The 18,825-nt window shown below is 44.7% G+C and overlaps 2 protein-coding genes across 2 annotated transcripts in view; one reads left to right on the top strand and one right to left on the bottom strand.

Annotated features, from left to right (window-relative positions):
• Positions 1 to 15,932, bottom strand: part of THAP4 (THAP domain containing 4) — a 62,139-nt gene extending 46,207 nt beyond the window's left edge. The window contains exons 1-2 of the mRNA XM_065410902.1: positions 15,800 to 15,932; positions 7,658 to 8,817 (exon numbers count right to left, since the gene is read on the bottom strand). Of these exons, the coding sequence (XP_065266974.1) occupies positions 7,658 to 8,817; positions 15,800 to 15,876 (1,237 nt within the window). The 5' untranslated portion in view covers positions 15,877 to 15,932. The remainder of the gene's footprint in view (positions 1 to 7,657; positions 8,818 to 15,799) is intronic.
• A 670-nt stretch (positions 15,933 to 16,602) lies between these two features.
• ATG4B (autophagy related 4B cysteine peptidase) overlaps positions 16,603 to 18,825 on the top strand; it is a 35,776-nt gene continuing 33,553 nt past the window's right edge. The window contains exon 1 of the mRNA XM_065411136.1: positions 16,603 to 16,685. Coding sequence (XP_065267208.1) covers positions 16,676 to 16,685 — 10 coding nt within the window. The 5' untranslated portion in view covers positions 16,603 to 16,675. The remainder of the gene's footprint in view (positions 16,686 to 18,825) is intronic.

An 18,825-nucleotide genomic window follows, 5' to 3' on the forward strand; every position in this document is an offset into this window, starting at 1 on the left:
GCACCCACGCCCCCTTCCCACAACCCATGGTGCCAGAATGGGAAGAGGTGCTCTGTGGGATAGCTGCCCATAATGCACCGCTCCCAATGGTGCTGCAATTGCCGCAAATGTGGCCACGACAGTGCGCTGGCAACTGTCAATGTGGACAGACTGCAGCGCTTTCCCTACTCAGCTGTACGAAGACAGGTTTAACTCACAGCACTGTACAGCTGCAAGTGTAGCCAAGGCCTATGTTAACACATTCTTATCACTGACACCCTTGTCCTCCTTCTCCCATCCCGCTTAATGTTTGTCACACCCACTTGTTCTATTTATCTTAGAGCTGGTCTACACAGGGAAATTGACCAAAGTAACTATTGCAGAATAGCTCCCCATGTGGATGCTTTATTCCAGATTAATGAGTGTGCTTTCAAAGTGGAGTAATTGCTCAGAAATAAAAATCACTTTTATTCCAAAACAGTGTGTCCACATGGGGAGTTATTCCAGACTTGCTGTTGTGAAATAGGTTATTTCATGATAGAGATTTTGGTAAATTTCCCTGTGTAGACAAGCCCTTGGGTACTTATATGTTCCCCATCACTGTATATCTGAGCACCTCACAATCTTTAATGTATTTATCCTCACTACACCCTTTTCAGGTAGAGAACATAAGAATGGCCATACTGGGTCAGACCAAAGGTCCATCTAGCCCAGTATCCTGTCTATCGACAGTGGCCAATGCCAGGTGCCCCAGAGGGAATGAACAGAACAGATAATCATCAAGGGATCCATTCCCTGTCTCCCAGTCCCAGTTTCTGGCAAACAGAGACACCATCCCTGCCCATCCTGGCTAATAGCCATTGATGGACCTATCCTCCATGAATTTATCTAATTCTTTTTTAAACCCTGTTATAGTCTTGAACTGAACAAATTCACTGAACAAATCCCCCCTCCTAAACATTTGCTAAACTGCCCCCCTCAGCTATTAGGGTGTCTCAACACCAGCACACAGTGTGAGGGATTTTCAAATCTTTCCCTAGTTTCATACACGTTAAGGCGAGAAGAGTCCATTATGATCATCTAGTCTGTCCTGCTGCATAACATAGGCTATCAAATTTCACCCAGGAATTCCTGCATCAAGCTCATAGCTTCTGGCTGAGCTAGTGAAAGGAAGGGGAGGTTTCACATTGGATATAATTGTCTGATATCCCTCCCATCCAACTCCTAACACACATTCCTACATTAAAGAAGCAAGATCACAAAAAGTGATGTCCGATTTTGCTACCTCCTGAGACTATCGGGTCAGAGATTGATGCTAAAATGAGCTGAAAATTAATCTATCTGGAGCCCTGCATTCTGTTTTTTTAAATTAAATTAATTTTTAAATTAATTTAGTGCTGATGGCAGGTTTATGCCAGACAGCCTCAGAGACTGAGACCCTCCCTTTGTCCATAGAACAGGTATTGCAGAGGAATCAGCAGGGCAACATCCCGCCACTGCCCCAGCAATGTGCTACTGCCCTGATTTGGAGCAACCACTTAAAGGGATGAGAGTATTCAGCCTCCAGGATTGTTCAACTCTTGGCCTCTGACACCATCAATAAAGGCATGATTTTGCTGACTGGCTTTGTAATGCTAACCCAGTCTGGATTGGGAACACCTGCTCACTTCACACAGACCACTGAAGAGGTGTCAGATTCAACTAGTGCACAAAAATAAAAGCCCCATGTTTATATCCTATTAGTATTACCAATCTCAAAAGCCATCCAATTCACCCAAAATTGTTTTCATTCAAGTGCAAGAATTATGAACACCAATGTATGTATATTAGGTTTAGTAAGACTTCTAAAACAAACCTAATTTTGGGGAAGTCTAAATGTTATACTGATTTTTCAAATAATTCAGGTAGCTTCAGATGTGAATCAATTCTTCCCTGTTTTTGTTTTTAATAACACAGCCTTCACAAAAGCAGACACTAGATTAAAAAGGGATTCCAGTGAAGCAAAAACCTTTGAATGATAGAATTTTAACCCTTTGACTAATAAATACAGCATTTAACCATACCTGTGGTTGCTGCACTGCTGGCCATATTCTCCAGGGTTATTTTTAGATTGCTCACCTTAGCTCCCTAATCTTTCCTTGTTCACCAGGAAATGTTTTGGACTTGGTTGACAAGATGGTAATATAGGAAATGATCTCATGATTAGGTGAGAATGTTATTCCAGTGTCTGCTGGGAGTTGTAGTTCAATTTAAAACAGGCTCTTACAAAAGTAACTGACCTGATACACAGCAGTTGCACAATTAGCATGACCCAACCTTCAAAACAGAAAACCTGGACTGCTCTAAATATAGTCAAAGGGGGTGAGGTGTGGAAGGATTTGGTAGTTAAGAGAAGCCTTAAAGCAGGACAAGAGGATTTGGCAGTAATTGTCTCCAATCAGAGCAGGCTGTTCATAACATTCTCCTACTCTCCTGACCCTCCACTGCTTTTCAGGAGCATTTCCCCCATGCTTTAGATCTTTATTTCTTCCCCCCAATATCTTTACTCTCCCTCCGGAGATGAATTTTGGTCCCAGCTGCCTTTTTCTAGGACTCTGGCACCTATCAAATGATTTACTGCACGCTCTGACATACAGTAAAATCTTTAACACTTCAGATCCCAGACTCTCACACTGGCACGCTCTGGGCTATGAGCAACCCCAGACTCCAATACATGTCAGAATATATGACAATTCAATAGGGAGACTCCGTGTTGGGGGCCAGTTGCAGATGGGTGTAAGGTTCATCTTGGCACCAGCAGTTTTAGTGGGGTGGCAGAGTGCCAGGGAACAGGGGAGGTCAGCCAAATGGCTTGCTGTACTGGAACCAGGGCATAAAATAATTAGCATCATCAACCTCCAAAGTCAGTCTATCTAGTCACCTTACATACACCCTCATAGGCCATATATTTAGAAAAGAAACATGCAAGTTTGGCTGTACATTTTCACTGGAAATATACCACATTCTGGCTGAGATGCAAACTGATAAAACTGCCGTGGTAAGGGAGACATGCCCTTCCCAACTCAGAGTTCAGACAAAACAAAGCAACGTTTCAGCCTTAACTGCTTGTTTCCCAAGCTGTCATTCATGGCCACACAGACCTGAAGAACTCTGGATAGCTCAAAAACTTGTCTCTTCCACCCCCAGCAGGTGTACAATAAAAGATATTACCTCATTCACCTTCTCTCTTCCAATAGTATTATTATTTAACTGATAAATTATGGAGTCTCTGTTATGTGATTCTCAGGAAATGAAAAGCACTCTCAATTTAGCTTTGTGTATCAATCTACCCTTAGCACTCATACAAAATATAAACTGCCCAACTCAACAGTTGGCTGCAGTTTTATTAGGGTTTTTTTAATACTACACCTCTACCCCGATATAACGCTGTCCTTGGGAGCCAAAAAAACTTACTGTGTTATAGGGGAAACCACGTTATATTGAACTTGCTTTGATCTGCCAGAGTGCGCAGCCCCGCCCCACCGGAGCACTGCTTTACCGCGTTATATCCGAATTTGTGTTATATCAGGTCACGTTATATCGGGGTAGAGGTGTATATAAACAAGAAGACGGAAGCGTGAGTAGGTGGTACATGCCAACAGAATGCTAAGATTAAAATAAACTCTTCTTTAAGATTTATGGACAGCAGTTAAAACTTTACCAATGTAAACTTTATGCATTAAACAATTTATAATCACTTAGAATTTGTTTGATTATCTACATATTGCTTTCTATCTTGGAAAAAATATTAGATCTGGCAATTTTCAGAACTCCTATTAAAAAGGTTTGATTCTTGTCCTCCAACATACAGCACATGTATTTCAGAAAAATCAGTCATGGTGCTTACGAAATTAGGGCAAAGCATCTTTCAAAGGACCAATTTTATAAGAAGCTAATTTGTAGGAGTTCCAACAAATGTGAACTTATTAAAAATATATTAAGACAAATTATGTAAACCTAAAAAAATTGTCTAGCAGTTTAAATTAAGGTAATTATTTTATATTGACACACAAAGAGTAAAAAAATATGCACCAAAAGGTACCAATCACAAGCCTGTTGCAGGGTTTTAGTGACTTGTACTACTAGCTATTTAAGCTTTGATTTTGTGGTTTATAGTATTGTTGGAAACCCTGGATGAAGTTACAAATTTTGAACGGATTCACTTCTACTATGTAATCCTGCAGGGACAAACAAACAAAAAACACACAACCTTGACATCACTTTAGTGATATTTTTTCCATCTACATTAAAATGTGGGATTTTTCCATGGGAAAGACCTATTAAAATTGGGACCTTCTCATGGAAAAATAAGGTTGGGTGGCAACCCTAAATATAAGCAGGTAGTTTATATTATCTTAGTTGAGCTTAAAGATAGGAATTGCCACACCAGATCAGAGCAGTTGTCCATTTACACCAGTAGCCTGTCTCTGACACTGGCTAGTACTAGAAGCTTCAGAGAAAGAGGTAAAAAACCTCATAATGGAATACCCCTAGGGAAAGTTTTTCTTCCCAACACTGTCAGTTGGGGGCTGGCTTACGCTCTGAAGAATGAGGGTTTATATTCTTTATATTATGTATCCTTTGTAACATAATTCTGGATGTTCTCTGTATTCATCTAAAGGTCTAGAGGTCTACTCCTCTTTTGAATCCTACTAAATATTTGGCCTAAATGATATTTTGTGACAATGAGTTCCACAAGTTAATTATTCATTATGTAAAAGTTTATCAGTTTTAAAGTTGTGACCCAATTTTATGTCTCCTTGTTCTTGTATAATAAAAAGGAATAAATAGAAAATGTTGATTTACCTTCTCCACAGCATTCATTATTTCATATATCTCTATCTTATACCCCTCCTTATTCATCTCCTCTAAACAGTCCTAGTCTTCTCACTCTCTTCTCATACAGAAGCCTCTCCATATCATAAGAATGTCCATACTGGGTCAGACCAAAGGTCCATCAACCCAGTATCCTGTTTTCTGACAGTGGCCAATGCCAGGTGCCCCAGAGGGAATGAATAGAACAGATAATCATCAAGTGATCCATTCCCTGTCTCCCATTCCCAGCTTCTGGCAAACAGAGGTTAGGGACACCATCGCTGCCCATCCTGGCTAATAATATAATAATATATCCTCCATGAATATATCTAGTTCTTTTTTGAACCTTGTTATAGTCTTGGCCTTCACAACATCCACTGGCAAAGAGTTCCACAGGTTGACTGTGCATTGTGTGAAGAAATACTTCCTTTTGTTTGTTTTAAACCTGCTGCCTATTAATTTCATTTGGTGACCCTGAGTTCTTGTGTTATGAGAAGGAGTAAATAACACTTATTTACTTTCTCCACACCAGTCATGATTTTATAGACCTCTATGATATCCTCCCTTAGTAGTCTCTTTTCCAAGCTGAAAAGTCCCAATTTTATTAATCTCTCCTCATATGGAAGCTGTTCCCTACCCCTAATCATTTTTGTTTCTGAACCTTTTCCAATTCCAATACATCTTTTTTGAGATGGGGTGACCACATCTGCACACAGTATTCAAGATGTGGGCGTACCATGGATTTATATAGAGGCAATATGATATTTTCTGTCTTACTATCTATCCCTTTCTTAATGATGCTTCTGTTCGCTTTTTTGACTGCCGCTGCACATTCTGTGGATGTTTTCAGAGAACTATCCACAATGATTCCAAGTTCTCTTTCTTGAGTGGCAACAGCTATTTTAGAGTAACTATTATCCACATTTTATGGTGAGGGAACTGAGGCGCAGGAAGACTAAGGCTATGTCTACACTATGGGTGCTAATTCTGTGGAGGTTTTCTACAGTGACAGAAGGAGCTTTTCTGTTGCTGTAGTTAATCCACCTCCCACAGCAGCGGTAGCTAGGTCGACGGAAGAATTTTTCTGTTGATCTAGCTGTGCTTATACTGGGGGTTAGGTCGGCAGAGCTATGGCACTCAGGAGTATGAATTTTTCATACCCCTGAGCACCATAGTTCTGCTGACCCAACTTTTAAGTGCAGACCAGGCCTGAGTGACTTGCCCAAGATCACACTGGAAGTCTGTGACAGCATAGCCTTAATCAGTTTAGTCACCTGTCTCTGGCCCCTGCAATTTCTGCTATAGCTTTTTGGAGATGAGCTAAATACAGCATTCCAGGTAAGAGCATGCCATTGATTTATATAACAGCATTATAATATTTTGAGTATTATGTTCTATCCTATTCTTATCCTAAGAACTCTTTGCAATGCAATTATTAAGAGGCAAGAACTAAACTACTTCTTAAATCAAGATAAAAGGCTATTGGGGGCTTCTCAAGCACCTAGGATCTGTGCCAGTCCACTTACAGATTATCAGATTGTGAAAACATGGTTCAAAGAGAGTCAAATAAGATGGTGCTGGGAGGCTCGGCTTCATTGAATGCAGCCCACTGCACTCCATACAACCAGGTACTGCACAATGAGTATCTAGTGAATTGCTAATGACAGTGGCTAGTAAGTCACACACAAACTCTGACTGCAGAGAACAGGTTCCTTATAGAGGCTTGCAACTTGACCCAAGCCTGACAGGACCCAACTACAAGTGTCAGGTTTGTGTTGGATATGAAAATAACTCGACTCTTTCGGGCTTGGGACAGATTCCAGCTACGAGGGAGCTAGGCTGGCACCAGGCTGAAGGGAGAGACGGAAGGATCCCTGTCCCCAGAGCCCAGTGGAGGTGGCGGCGGCTGGTTGGAGAAGTTGACAATACCAGGCATTCTGGGAGAGCTGCATGGGAAGGGGCCTTTGTAATCCCAAACAGGAGGCCACAGCGGTGCCAGGATGCAGAGAGGAGGCTTGGAGTGTTCCAGGTGTCCACTCTGCACTGCCTTGCAGGTCAGGGTGGGGCACCTGCACACACACGGCAACATGGCAAGAGAGAGACGATGCTGACTTGGCTGGCCTGATGCGTGGGCTGGCTGGGCGGGCTCAATGCTTGCCCCCAGCCTGGGCAGAGGCGCTGGAGATGTCCAGAGCCACTGCCAGGTGGCCAAGATCCTGGAGGAGCGCTTCTAGGACTGCCACCCCAGTGCTGCAGGAAGGAGCCCTGATGGAGTATGATGTATCACGTAGTGTCTGCACCCAGCAGTGCCACTACTAGAGCCTCCCACAGGATAAGCAGAGTGTGAGGTTGGGGTGAGGGATCCAGGGCTCCTGAGCCCAAAGTCCAGCACAACAGGGATAGGGAGCAATGGGCTGGGTGGAGACAGCATTGTCAGGTAGATGCTTGCAACACTACCCAAACCCAATGGGACCCACCTGACCACAAGTGTCAAATTTGGGTCATTATGAAACAACTCAATGAGCTAGGGTTGGGCTCAGATTTGCTGTGGTCTAGTTGGGCTTTAAAATTAGGCCCTAGCATACTTCTAGCTCCTTAAACATGACGAATAAATCCTTATGGCCTTTATGATCAGCTTCAAGTAGAAATTAAACTAGTTAAAAATGGCCGGGGAAGGGAAAGTAGAGACTAATTGGAGTACTTTCTATTTAGAAGCAAGGCAAAATACACTACCCTAGATGAGAGATGACCGTAAAGTCTTACAAAAGAGGTGCACTTTAACTAGATATTCTGCCCCAATTACAAAGGCACTGAGGGTACTGACCACAGTCCTGGGACAGCAGACTGTTCAAGTATGGGAAACTGATCTTCTCTAGTTCATCCAGCTTCTCCTTCAGCTTCTTGACTTGACTGTCAGAGCGGCTGATTCTCTGCCTCAACAGCTTCAGCTCTCCATTCTTTTTCTCCACCTGCTCCCGTAGGCAGCACACTTCGTTTTTGCTTTGCCTAGAGGAGAAACAGTATGAATGGAGGGAGTCAATGAGCTTGCAAGCTCCTGAGGCCGAGATGATGACCTCATTGATTGACATGGGGTTGGCATCTGTCTCTCCTTTCTGCCCTACCACAGCCTCTGTTGCTGGCTGAGGGGTAAGGTCTGCAGGGGATGCTGACAAACTTTGTGAAGGTTTCTGAGGGGTTGCAGTAAGTGATGAATTAGGGGAGCTTTCTGCTAAGGTCTTATTGTGCCCCATGATACTGCTGCTGCAGCTTGGTTCCACATCTCTCTTTGGCCTTTTCTTCTCAAGTTGCTCTTTTGGGAAAGATGGCTTCTCTCTGGTGTGCTTAGAGGAAAAGCTGTAAGAGTGGAGAGAGCCAATAAATTTGCAAGCCCCAGATACTGGAGGTGTGAAGTCATCAATTGATATTCCACTTCTATCTGTTATCCAACTCTCAGTATGGACAGCGCTTTCAGAACAATCATCCACAGATGGTCTTTCTGGCTTTTTCTGGACTCCTGTCTTTGTGACTAAATTATCGACTAACATCCTTCTCAGAGGCCCTTCCAACTGCCCACAGACATTCTCTCCTTGCTCAGACATTGACCCAATTTCAGCTTGCAGAGTCACTTGCTCCATCTCTTTAGTCCTTTGCATTACCATAAAGTCTTGGTCAGAATATGAGGTTCTCTCAACTACCTCACAGCCTCCTTCCCTTGGTTGATCTCCATCCCTTACAGGTATTTGGCTTGCTATTTTAACTCTAGTTTTGACATAATCCTGATTGTCGTCTTTCTTCTCTGTGAGCTGAAAGATGGTTGGCACAGCTGTCGGCTTGAGTAGCCGATGCTGATCTTCCAGCCGTTTGGAGAAACTATCTTTGGTGAAATGCTCGCTGCAGAGAAAGGAGTACTTGGTGGGAGTCCAGTTGTCCCTTTGAACTGCTTTTAACCACTGGATCAGACGTTTTGAGTCCTTTAGAGGGAATCTGCAAACAAGAAGCATAAAAAGGGTAAAATAAATGGATATTTCTATAATCAAAGAAGCTTAGTGTTAGCGGACCAAAATTATCTAGAAAGCAGTATAGTACTGGGTATGCCTGGTTGATGATTGATTATTGAAAGTTTCAGTGGAATGCTAAATATTCATTTCCTTGGCTGGCAGTTAAATTCCCCAGAGAGGACATAATCAGTTAGCTCTGTGCTCCCATCTATTAAAATCAGTTAGCAAGCAACTGACTACTCCACTATGTATTTATACCAGTCAGAGACCATGACTCTACTTGTAAGTGAGGAAAGACAAGATGTGAACAATGAAACCCTCTGCCCCGAACAACAATCTAATTCATCTACAATCTTCAGGGACTGACTGGTGTTTATACTGAGTAATGAAGGGATATTAAACAAGAGATAAAACATCCTACATTCAGGCCTCAATGCCAAGAAATCATAGCATTTAGACACACTGTATTTCTTATAGTTGACACAAATGCTTGTTTTAGACTGTTAACGGCACCTCTCCAGAAAAAACAAAAACATAGCCAGGGACTTCACACACAATCATTTTCAGAGAGGAATTCAGTAGATTTTCATATCCCATGAGGGAAGAAAAATTAAAAATTTAACTAGGCATACAAGATACAGTTTGAAATGGGCTCGCAAAAGTCATCTTAATTTTGAATTTTTGCTTAGCATTACCAATGCTAAGGTTACATTTGGATCTAGGCAGATGGACCCCTGCACCTACACAGAGACCATGGGCTGAATGCAAGTACAGGCATCTGCCTGCATAGTTCCATTTGCATGTTTGCGTCTTTGGACCACATGGCCCACTATTTTAAGAGAGCGTCCGAGGTGAATGTGTTCAGGCAGGAATACCAATATTACCCAAACCAACTATGATTACTCAGCAACCTTACAAACCAAAAATAATCAGAAGAACTTTCTGAAATGTCAAAAGATGGCAAAACAAATCACAAAATTCATTCAATAAAGCATAATGGATATAATTATTAACAGCTCTGCATAATAAAAAAAAGAGACAGCTTACTGTATTTGCAGATTTTAAGTAAGAGACATACAGAACAGAATCAGCATAGTTAGTATTACTATGTTAGTATTACTCATTTCGTGCACAGGAAACATGATTACCTCAATTTCATTACAAACAAGTGTTGTATATAATTTGCTCTTGAATTGTCTTCAGTTTCTAACTACAAGAGGAAAGCAATATTTTTATCCTGGTTTTTTTGGAAGAGAAAAAGACTACTACTACAGAGCATTTCTTTAATGGAGTTTCTCTTGTATGCCACCTGCAGTAATAGAATATGTCCCAGAAAGAAAGCTGTTTGTATGTAACTCATGGAACCTCTTTCCCTACTGTTCATTCTGGGTCAAGCTGTCTTATTGTTCAGCAAAGACATAAGAGGAGGGCAAGATTGTGTGCATCCCACATCACCAGCATGACGGTACATGACAACAAGACTATTACACATGCTAGCCGAGACATGCAATGGGGGAAATGTGCATGTGTACAGCCCTTAATGCCAGCCTTGGGCTATAACAAGACTAAGCTGAAGTTTCCTTAGCCAGTGGAGAGCTTGGATGGGGGAAATCCAAGTGTGTGTTCCTCATCAATAGCATAAGCAGAGTTACTATGGGCAGGTCTACACTAGAAACTTTTTCTAGAATAGCAATGTGAGAGAGGGGTGTGATTTTTTTTGTACAACATTTTTATACCAACAAAAGCCTTAATGTAGACATAATTATACCAGCAAAAAAGTGCTTTTGTCAGTATAACTTATACTAGCTCCCTGAACAAAATAAACTATACCAGTAAAAGCATTCTTGATGGTATAAGCTGCATCTTAACTAGGAGAGTTTGCCAGTGTAGTTATATCAGCAAAGTTTTTATAATGTAGATTGGACATATGTCTAGGGGGAGACCTGCAGGGAAGAAAACGCATTGGAGAGTGGGAGGGGAATGCATTTTAGGTCTTGTTTATATTAACAAATGTTATTGTGTTTAATCATGATTTTTAACAACACAGTTAGCCAACATAGACTAACCAGGGCTTTGTGGTTAGTGCAGACAAGTCATGTTCAACATGCTGTCAGCTAGACTGCATGATTAACTCTCTCTCATCATATCAAACACGACTTGTCCTAGTCTATGCTGACCGCAGTCATGGTCAGCTAACTCAACTGTTTAAAATGATGAAATGCTTAAACACCATACTTTCTAATGTAGACAAGGCCAAAGGGGTAAAGAGTGAGAACATAAGGACAGTGGGGAAGGGAAGCATGCATCCCTCATTCATCAACAGCTTAAGAACATAACAGTTAGGATGTCTGCTATAGGAAAATCTGCAGGGGTGGGGATATTGGGAAGTGTGTGTGTCTGGGGGAAGGAGAAAAGTAGAGTGCCGGGGACAATAAGTAGGGAAGGGAGATGTGAGAGACAGAGATGCGTGTTCTGTCCCCCATATCAACAACTTTGAGCGCACAGCAGGGCTAAGCAGTTACACTGGCTGGTGGCAGACATAAGCGGAGCAATGTGTATCAGGGAATCAGGGAAGAATGTTTATGTCCCCCATCATGGCCCTAAAGGTACAGCAAGATTAAACATTTATATGCTGACCAGTTGGAGATTTGTCGGGGTGCAGGAAATACATGTGCTGGGGCAGGAGAGAAAGGGGAGGATAAATATGTGCATCTGACAGGAGAGGAAGAAACATGAGAGTCCCTCATCAACCATCTAAGAATGTTGCAGGACTAAACAATTACACTGATCAGTAGGAAACCTGCAAAGAGTGGAAGGCAGGGGTAGGTGAGTACCTGGCAGTCTGAGTAGGGGGAAATGAGAAGGTGTATGTGCATCTGGGGATGGAGATAGCTGTGACTCTCCATCTTAGGAGGATGGAGGACAGATGCAGCTCTGTGTATTTATGTTGCAGAAATAGGACAGAAGTTTGGCATGTGTCTAACTGCCTGTCTGGTTGGGGATAGACGTAGCTGGCCTTACTATGAGGCGAACTGAGGCGGCCGCCTCAGGTGCCAGACTGTGGGGGGGCCCCACTAAAACCCAAAGTGTAGAAAATTATGTCTGCTGCTGGTGCATATGTATTCTCTCTGCTCTAGATGCACAGAGATGGTGGAGTGCTGTGCTGAAGGGAGGAGGGCACAAGATACATAACAGGCAGGCAGGAGAAAAGGTGAAAGGGAATAACAGAAAGCAGCAGGAGCTGCAGGGAGAGAGGAGGAGGAGCCTCTTATGTACCTCTCTAGCACATCCAGGAGCCTGGACTGATTAACACCAGCTTCTCAGGGAGCTTCCTGTTTCCTGCTGCTTCCCTGAACCCACTTGAGGAGAGCAGACAGTCAACTGAAGTAGTAGGAGCCAGTTAGGCCCTTAAGACGCTGATATCTTCCCTCACTCAGGCCCTGCTACCAGCCTGCTTATTTGTCCCCTTCAATTGAGTGTTGAGAGCCACTATAGCTGGCACAGAACAGCAGTCATGAGTGAAAGAAGAAAACGCCCCTCTGGGGCAGCATTCAGAAAAAGAAAGAAAGCAAAGGAAGCTTTTCTATCTAAGCAGGAAGGAGCTCTCCTGAGATACATAGACACAAATGTTCACGGTGAGCCTTCCGGCCCCAGTGAGGATGTGAGCGGTGAGGAGATGCCTGATCTTCCAGTTAGTCAGAGTGCAGGTGACCTGGCAGCTACTGCAACATCCATATCTCCATCTCAAATGGATGTAACCATGCACACTCCTGAAGAAAAGTGTAGATCAGAGAAGAGTGTGATGGAGGCGCAAGAAACAGCTGCTGCTGAGGTTAGTTCCTTAAGTCTAGATGATCCAGGACTGTGGACCACTTGAGCAGTACCCTGAGGGACTTCCTTGTACTGCATGGGCCACAGCAAGTGAAAAACTTCATGTTCCCGAAAGACAATGAAAATAGAAGTTTCCATCCAACACATTACTGGCGTGAAATCCCTAATGGTGACAAAGTGGAGAGGCCATGGCTTATGTACTCAAAAATCCAGAATGCTGCATACTGTTTTTGTTGCAAACTCTTCCAGTCTAATGTTCCAGCCACATTGGGTTCTACAGGAACAAAGGACTGGAAAAATCTGGCTAGAAATCTGGCATGCCATGAGAAGGCAGCAAATCACCAGAGAGCATTCCATAGGTGGAAAGAGCTTGAGAGGAGACTAAGGTTAAAGGCCACCATAGATGATCAGCATCAAGAGAAGATTGCATCAGAGTCTCTTTACTGGCAAAATGTTCTGAAAAGGCTCATTGCCATTGTGAGAATGCATGCTACCCAAAACCTAGGACTGCGTGGCACTTCAGATCAGCTGTATGTGCCAAACAATGGAAACTTCCTTAAAATTGTGGAGCTGATGGCTGAGTTTGATGCTGTACTCCAGGAGCATCTAAGAAGAGTCACCACCCAAGAAATGTACACACACCACTATCTTGGAAAAACAATTCAAAATGAGATCATACAGTTACTGGCAACTAAAGTCAAACAGAAGACTGTGGTAGATCTGAAGTCAGCAAGATATTACTCTGTTATTCTGGACTGCACACCTGACATCAGCCATACGGAACAAATGACTTTAATGGTGCGTTTTGTAACAACAACAGAACCTAGTGAAAATGTCCAAGCAATGGTGACTGTCAGAGAGCATTTTCTAGAATTTATTGACATTGATGATACTACAGGAGCTGGTATGACAAATGTGCTTCTTAAAAGGCTGGAAGATACAGGAATTGCGATAGCTGACACGAGAGGTCAGGGCTACGATAATGATGCCAACATGAGAGGAAAGAACAGAGGAGTGCAGACACGGATCTGAGAGTTAAACCCTCGAGCTTTTTTTGTCCCATGCAGTTCTCATTCATCTGGGAACATCCTCTCTGACACTGAAACCACTGAGTGCCACATGATGGGAAAGTAGAGTCAAGGCGATAAAGCCTATCAAACACCAAGTTGGGAAGATAGATGATGCCATAGTTGCCATTATGGAGGATAATGCTAGGACAGTAACTGTTCATGGGAGAACAGTGGCAGAGGGAAATGGAATCACCAGAAACATACATAACTTCAAATTTCTGTGTGGCTTAGTGTTGTGGCATGACATACTGTTTGAAATAAATGTTGTAAGCAAGAGACTCCAAGGTGTTGACCTTGATATCTCTGGAGCAATGGAACAATTGGACAAAGCAAAGTCATACCTACAGTCTTACCGGTCAGATGAGGGATTTCAAAACGTTCTGAAGAGTGCACAGAAGTTGGCAGAGGAACTTCACACTGAAGCTATTTTCCCACCCATTCAAGAATCACCAAAGAAGAAGACATTTTGATTACGAGGCACGGGATAATCCCATAAGAGACCCCAAACAACAATTCAAAGTTGAATTCTTTAACCAGGTGCTAGATTGTGCAATACAATCAGTTGAAGAATGTTTCATGCAGCTCAAGGAACACAGCAGTATATTTGGGATGTTGTATGATATTCCAAAACTCCTCACTATACCTGAAGAAGACCTACACCAGCAATGCAGGGCACTAGAGACAGTGTTGACACATGATGACATGCGCGATATTGATGCGAGTGATTTAGGTGAGGAACTGAAAGCCCTTTCAAGATACATTTCTTGTATCTTGAAAGGGCTGTTCTGGAATATATGTGCACAAATAAGATGACCACCCTCTTTCCAAATGCTTTTGTTGCTCTGCGCATACTTCTACCACTTTCTGTAACAGTTGCCAGTGGAGAATATAGCTTCTCCAAGCTGAAGTTAATAAAAACATATCTACCCTCCACAATGACACATGAGACGCTGGTCGGCCCTGCAACCATCTCAATAGAGCATGAGCTGGCCCAAACTGTGGACCTTCAGGAAGCAGTTCAAATTTTTGCAACCAAGAAGGCATGGAAAGCACCACTTTGATTATTCAAACAGATAAAAATGCCAGTGTTTACTATGCAGACAGGAAAAGTTACATTTGCTGTTCAGGCATTTGAAAGTTAAGTGTTACTTAAAATTTTTGAACAAGGCATTTTAAATTGTTTGTTCTCCTTTATTGGGGTAGGTAGCAGAGCAGTACCATGAGAGGAGTAGAACAGGAAGAAGGCAGAATTGAGACCTTTCAAAGTTTTGGCCCAAGTGAGGGGGCATGGGGGTGTCATTTGAGCTTCCTGCCTCAGGTGCCAAAATGTTGTGGCCCGGCCCTCGGGATAGAAAAACAGGGCATGTGTCTAGTGGAGGAGAAAGTTGTGAGTTTGTCTATCTGTGTGACATTGGGGGTGAACATGTGTCTGTGTGCAGGGGCCAGAAAGGAATGGAGGTAGGTACATTTGTGTCTGTCTATGACAACGGGGAGGTAGAGGTGTGGTGTTGGTTCGGGGGGCGGGGGTATACCTAGAAGTAAGTATGTCAGACTGTGGGAGATACATGTGTTCCTGTTAGGAGGCAGATGAACCTATGTGTGAGAGGGTGGAGCGACAGGTGGACACCAGGTGTAGCTCTGCAAGGGGACAGAGAGGAGGTAGGTGAGTGTCTGTCCGCGGGGGGACAGAGAGTGGTTCGGTGGAGTGGGGAGGTGCTTGTCAATCTGTGGAAGTAGGAAGGCACGGGAGGGGTGTGTGGTGGGGGAAAGGGAAGATGGATAGCTGCCTGTCCGGGGGGTGGGTGGGTAGATGGCTCTACCTGTGAGGGATAAGCAGGTGTGTGTCTGTCAGTCTGTGAAGGCAGGTGTGGGTAGATGTCTGTCTGTCTGTCGGGGAGATCTCTCAAGTTGGGACCAGAAGGGGGATCAGTCGGTGTCTGTCTGTACAGTCTGTCACTCAGTCAGGGGGTGGGGGAGGGGCGGGTCTGTGCCCCGCGATTCCAGCGGGAGCCGGGCTTTGACGGTCGGGGCGGGGGTACCTGGGCCGGCTTCAGCGGCCGCTGTTACCTGTGGAAGGAGACGGCTCCTCTATGCACCTTCCCCTGCCGGTTAGAGCAATTCACCGCCGCGCAGCAGATCACCATCTCCGGCCGGTTGGCCCTTCCCCCCAGCCCCCTCACCCCTCCCAACACAGGGGCCGAGGCCAGCCGTACAACAAGATGGCGGAGCCAGGTCACCTCAGCTGCCCCCCTTCCCTGGGGAAGGGGTTTCTGTACGACGGTGCCGTCAACGAAGATGGCGACCACCATATGGCCGCCGCCATTTTGGTCGAGGCACCGCCGTACAGCACTATCTCCCGCGGAAGGGGACCTCATAACACCCCTCTCTGTGCCCTCACTGGAATTTTCTTTGAGGCGAGGTTTGGACTTGTGGGGAGCGGATAGGAATGGGAGACTCAAGGGGTTCAAATGAAGCTCAACTGAGGCAGCCATATTGGAAACAGGGGGCGGGGCTTTCCTGATCCGTACTACAGGATGGCGGCGCCCACGTATAAGACCTGCCTCCAGTAGTAGATAGGGGTGGGGTTGGGCACAGGGCTGAGATCCGGTAATGGCAAAGTATTTAAATATCATCCCCTGCTCATTCCCCGACCCTAGCTTCTGCCTGGTACCACATGACTCCACCTCACCTGAGCCCTTCGTTCCGTACAGTAAAATGGCGGCCCCCGTTTAGATGAGGAAGCGGTGCGGCGCAGCTGAATGCGGCGGGCTCCCCTCTTGACCTATCCCGACTGAGAAGCGCTGTGAGTCGCTCTCTGATTGGGCGCGCAGGGCTACTCGTCAGCAGCGGACGGGGTAGGTTGCGGTCTGTGTGTGTATGTGGAGGAGGCAGTAGCCGCAGCCCACCTGGCCCGGAGGCTGGTCAGGAGGTAGGAGTCGCAGGATGGACGCAGGTGAGCGGCGGCGGGACCCCTGCCAGAGCGCTGAGCCAGCCCCGCCCCGCCACTCGGCGTGTCGGGCTGGCTGTGCCCCCGCTGCCCTGAGCACCGGTGTTCTCTCCCCCCACCGGCACGGGGGAGAAGGGGTGGCGGTGTATGTGTGGGAAGGAGGCCCTGGGATGGGATGGGGTCAATCTCCCTTGGTGGTTCCCTCGTTAGGAGGGATTGTGGGGAAGGTCGTGTAGGGATCTATGGGGTGGGGCTGGTGGCTGGCTGGGGATCCCCAAGGCAGCGGGTAGGGGTATTAGTGGGTAGGGGCTTGGGATCCCCAAGGTAGGGGTGCAGTAGGGGATGTATAGGTGGGTCCCAAACTGTGGTCCATTGGTCATGCAGGGCTAGCTGATCCCAAAGTGATGCTTTCTCACATCTTGCTGCTAACTCACATTGAAAGTTAAAAATACACTTGGTCACACACTTTACTTCTCTTCTATATAGGTTCTTATACCACACTCATCACTGTAGTAGCTGTAGGCCAAGCTTACTACACACACTACTAAGGCTCTTTGCATTCCTTTCTCTCCTATAAGCTGTCTGTATTTCATCCTCCCATCCCCTTTTATTTCAGGAACTCTTTGGGAATGGGTCAGGTTACAATGTCAGGGGTTCTCTGTGACCCCCATTCCAACAGAAACCCTGGTTCTTTGTGTACCCTACTTTTCCAGGACTCCCTGTTTTCTTTCTCTCTCACAACATCAATATTTTAAGCTCAGTGGAGACATGGGCAAAGCTAAAATGAGGGCTATTGTTATGCTAGAATGTGTTCATCTCTGCCATCAACCTAGTATGCTCACATGGGGAGAGATGTCCACAGGACAGTCTCTATTAAAATGTGGTCCATGTTATGAAAAAGTTTTACAGAACTTGGCATAGGAGGTACCAAGCATAATATGTGTAAGATACCCCCTCAACCATGCACACTCCCTGGGCTCCCCCTGGCAATTAGAGGAAGGGGTGTGGCTTGCATTAGGAAGGACACAAGACTTTCTCTTCAAGTGATGAGGAAAATGTAACTGTAGGAGAAAGACATGAGGGATAGCATGTTATCACGTAGCACACTGACAACAAATCAGCAATGGACACTGTTATAACTTAAAAAACTCTGTAGATCCTTGATGCATTGTCTGTTTCTGACAGAGTCCTAAGGTTTGGCTTTTATATTTGGCAACACATAACGTTTTATGCCAACAAAGTGCCTTGAATTGAAACAGAATGCTGTCCATCTTCCTCCCCAACCTCACATTATGCATGGCAGTTTGGGAAAGGCTGAGTGTATGTATGGAGTGGAAATAGTCTGCTCCTGTTAGGGGTGGTTCAGCATTTGAAATTAACTTGGTCAATCAACAGTACCACTCCCTGGATGCAGAATTTCTTGTTCCACAGGACACCCTCCTTTCTTCTGCAGCTTGGGGTGTGTGTGTGTGGCCTGATGCATACCATATGGAGTATACTAGTTTACAGACTTTAGAAAAAAATTAGGAGGAGGAAACTTTTCTGGTTTCTTTTGTAATTGGGGTAATGGAAAAGGGCACCTCACTGCTTCAGTGATGCTGGCTTGACTGCCCTGGGTATGGAAATTCATTGTAGAGCAAGAACAGTTGGCTGTACAGTCTTTCTCCACTGTCCTGGTAGTATTTTGCAGCCCTTCCAGAGTGAGATGGTTAGTTGCTCTCCATGACTGTTCATGTCTTGCCTTCTCTGCTCAGAATGCCAACAAGGGAGGCAATTAAGGCCAATTGCAGTAGTGTTTTTTGATATGGACAAGTGTCCATTAGGAAATGGACTGAGACCAACTCTTTGCAAACAATCATCTGACCGCTATCATAGGGTGGTAATTTTGATCCCTTCTTTCCAAGGCCACATGTAAGCCACTGAACCATGGGTGAAGGACTCCATATCCAACTCTGATTAATACTCTCCTTAGACATTCAACCCCTGCTTGTTTTCCACCTTGGACCCAGAACTCCTGTGCTCCAGGGCTGCTGCCTTTATTTTTCTTCCTCAATGCTAGTATTATTATAACCAGAGTTCTGCAGCTGTGGGTATCAAACTGGCTCCCTGACTGCACAATATTTGGTTGCATTTAGCCTAATGTGCC

The sequence above is a fragment of the Emys orbicularis genome, chromosome 9 (assembly GCF_028017835.1).
Source record: "Emys orbicularis isolate rEmyOrb1 chromosome 9, rEmyOrb1.hap1, whole genome shotgun sequence".
NCBI lineage: Eukaryota > Metazoa > Chordata > Testudines > Emydidae > Emys > Emys orbicularis.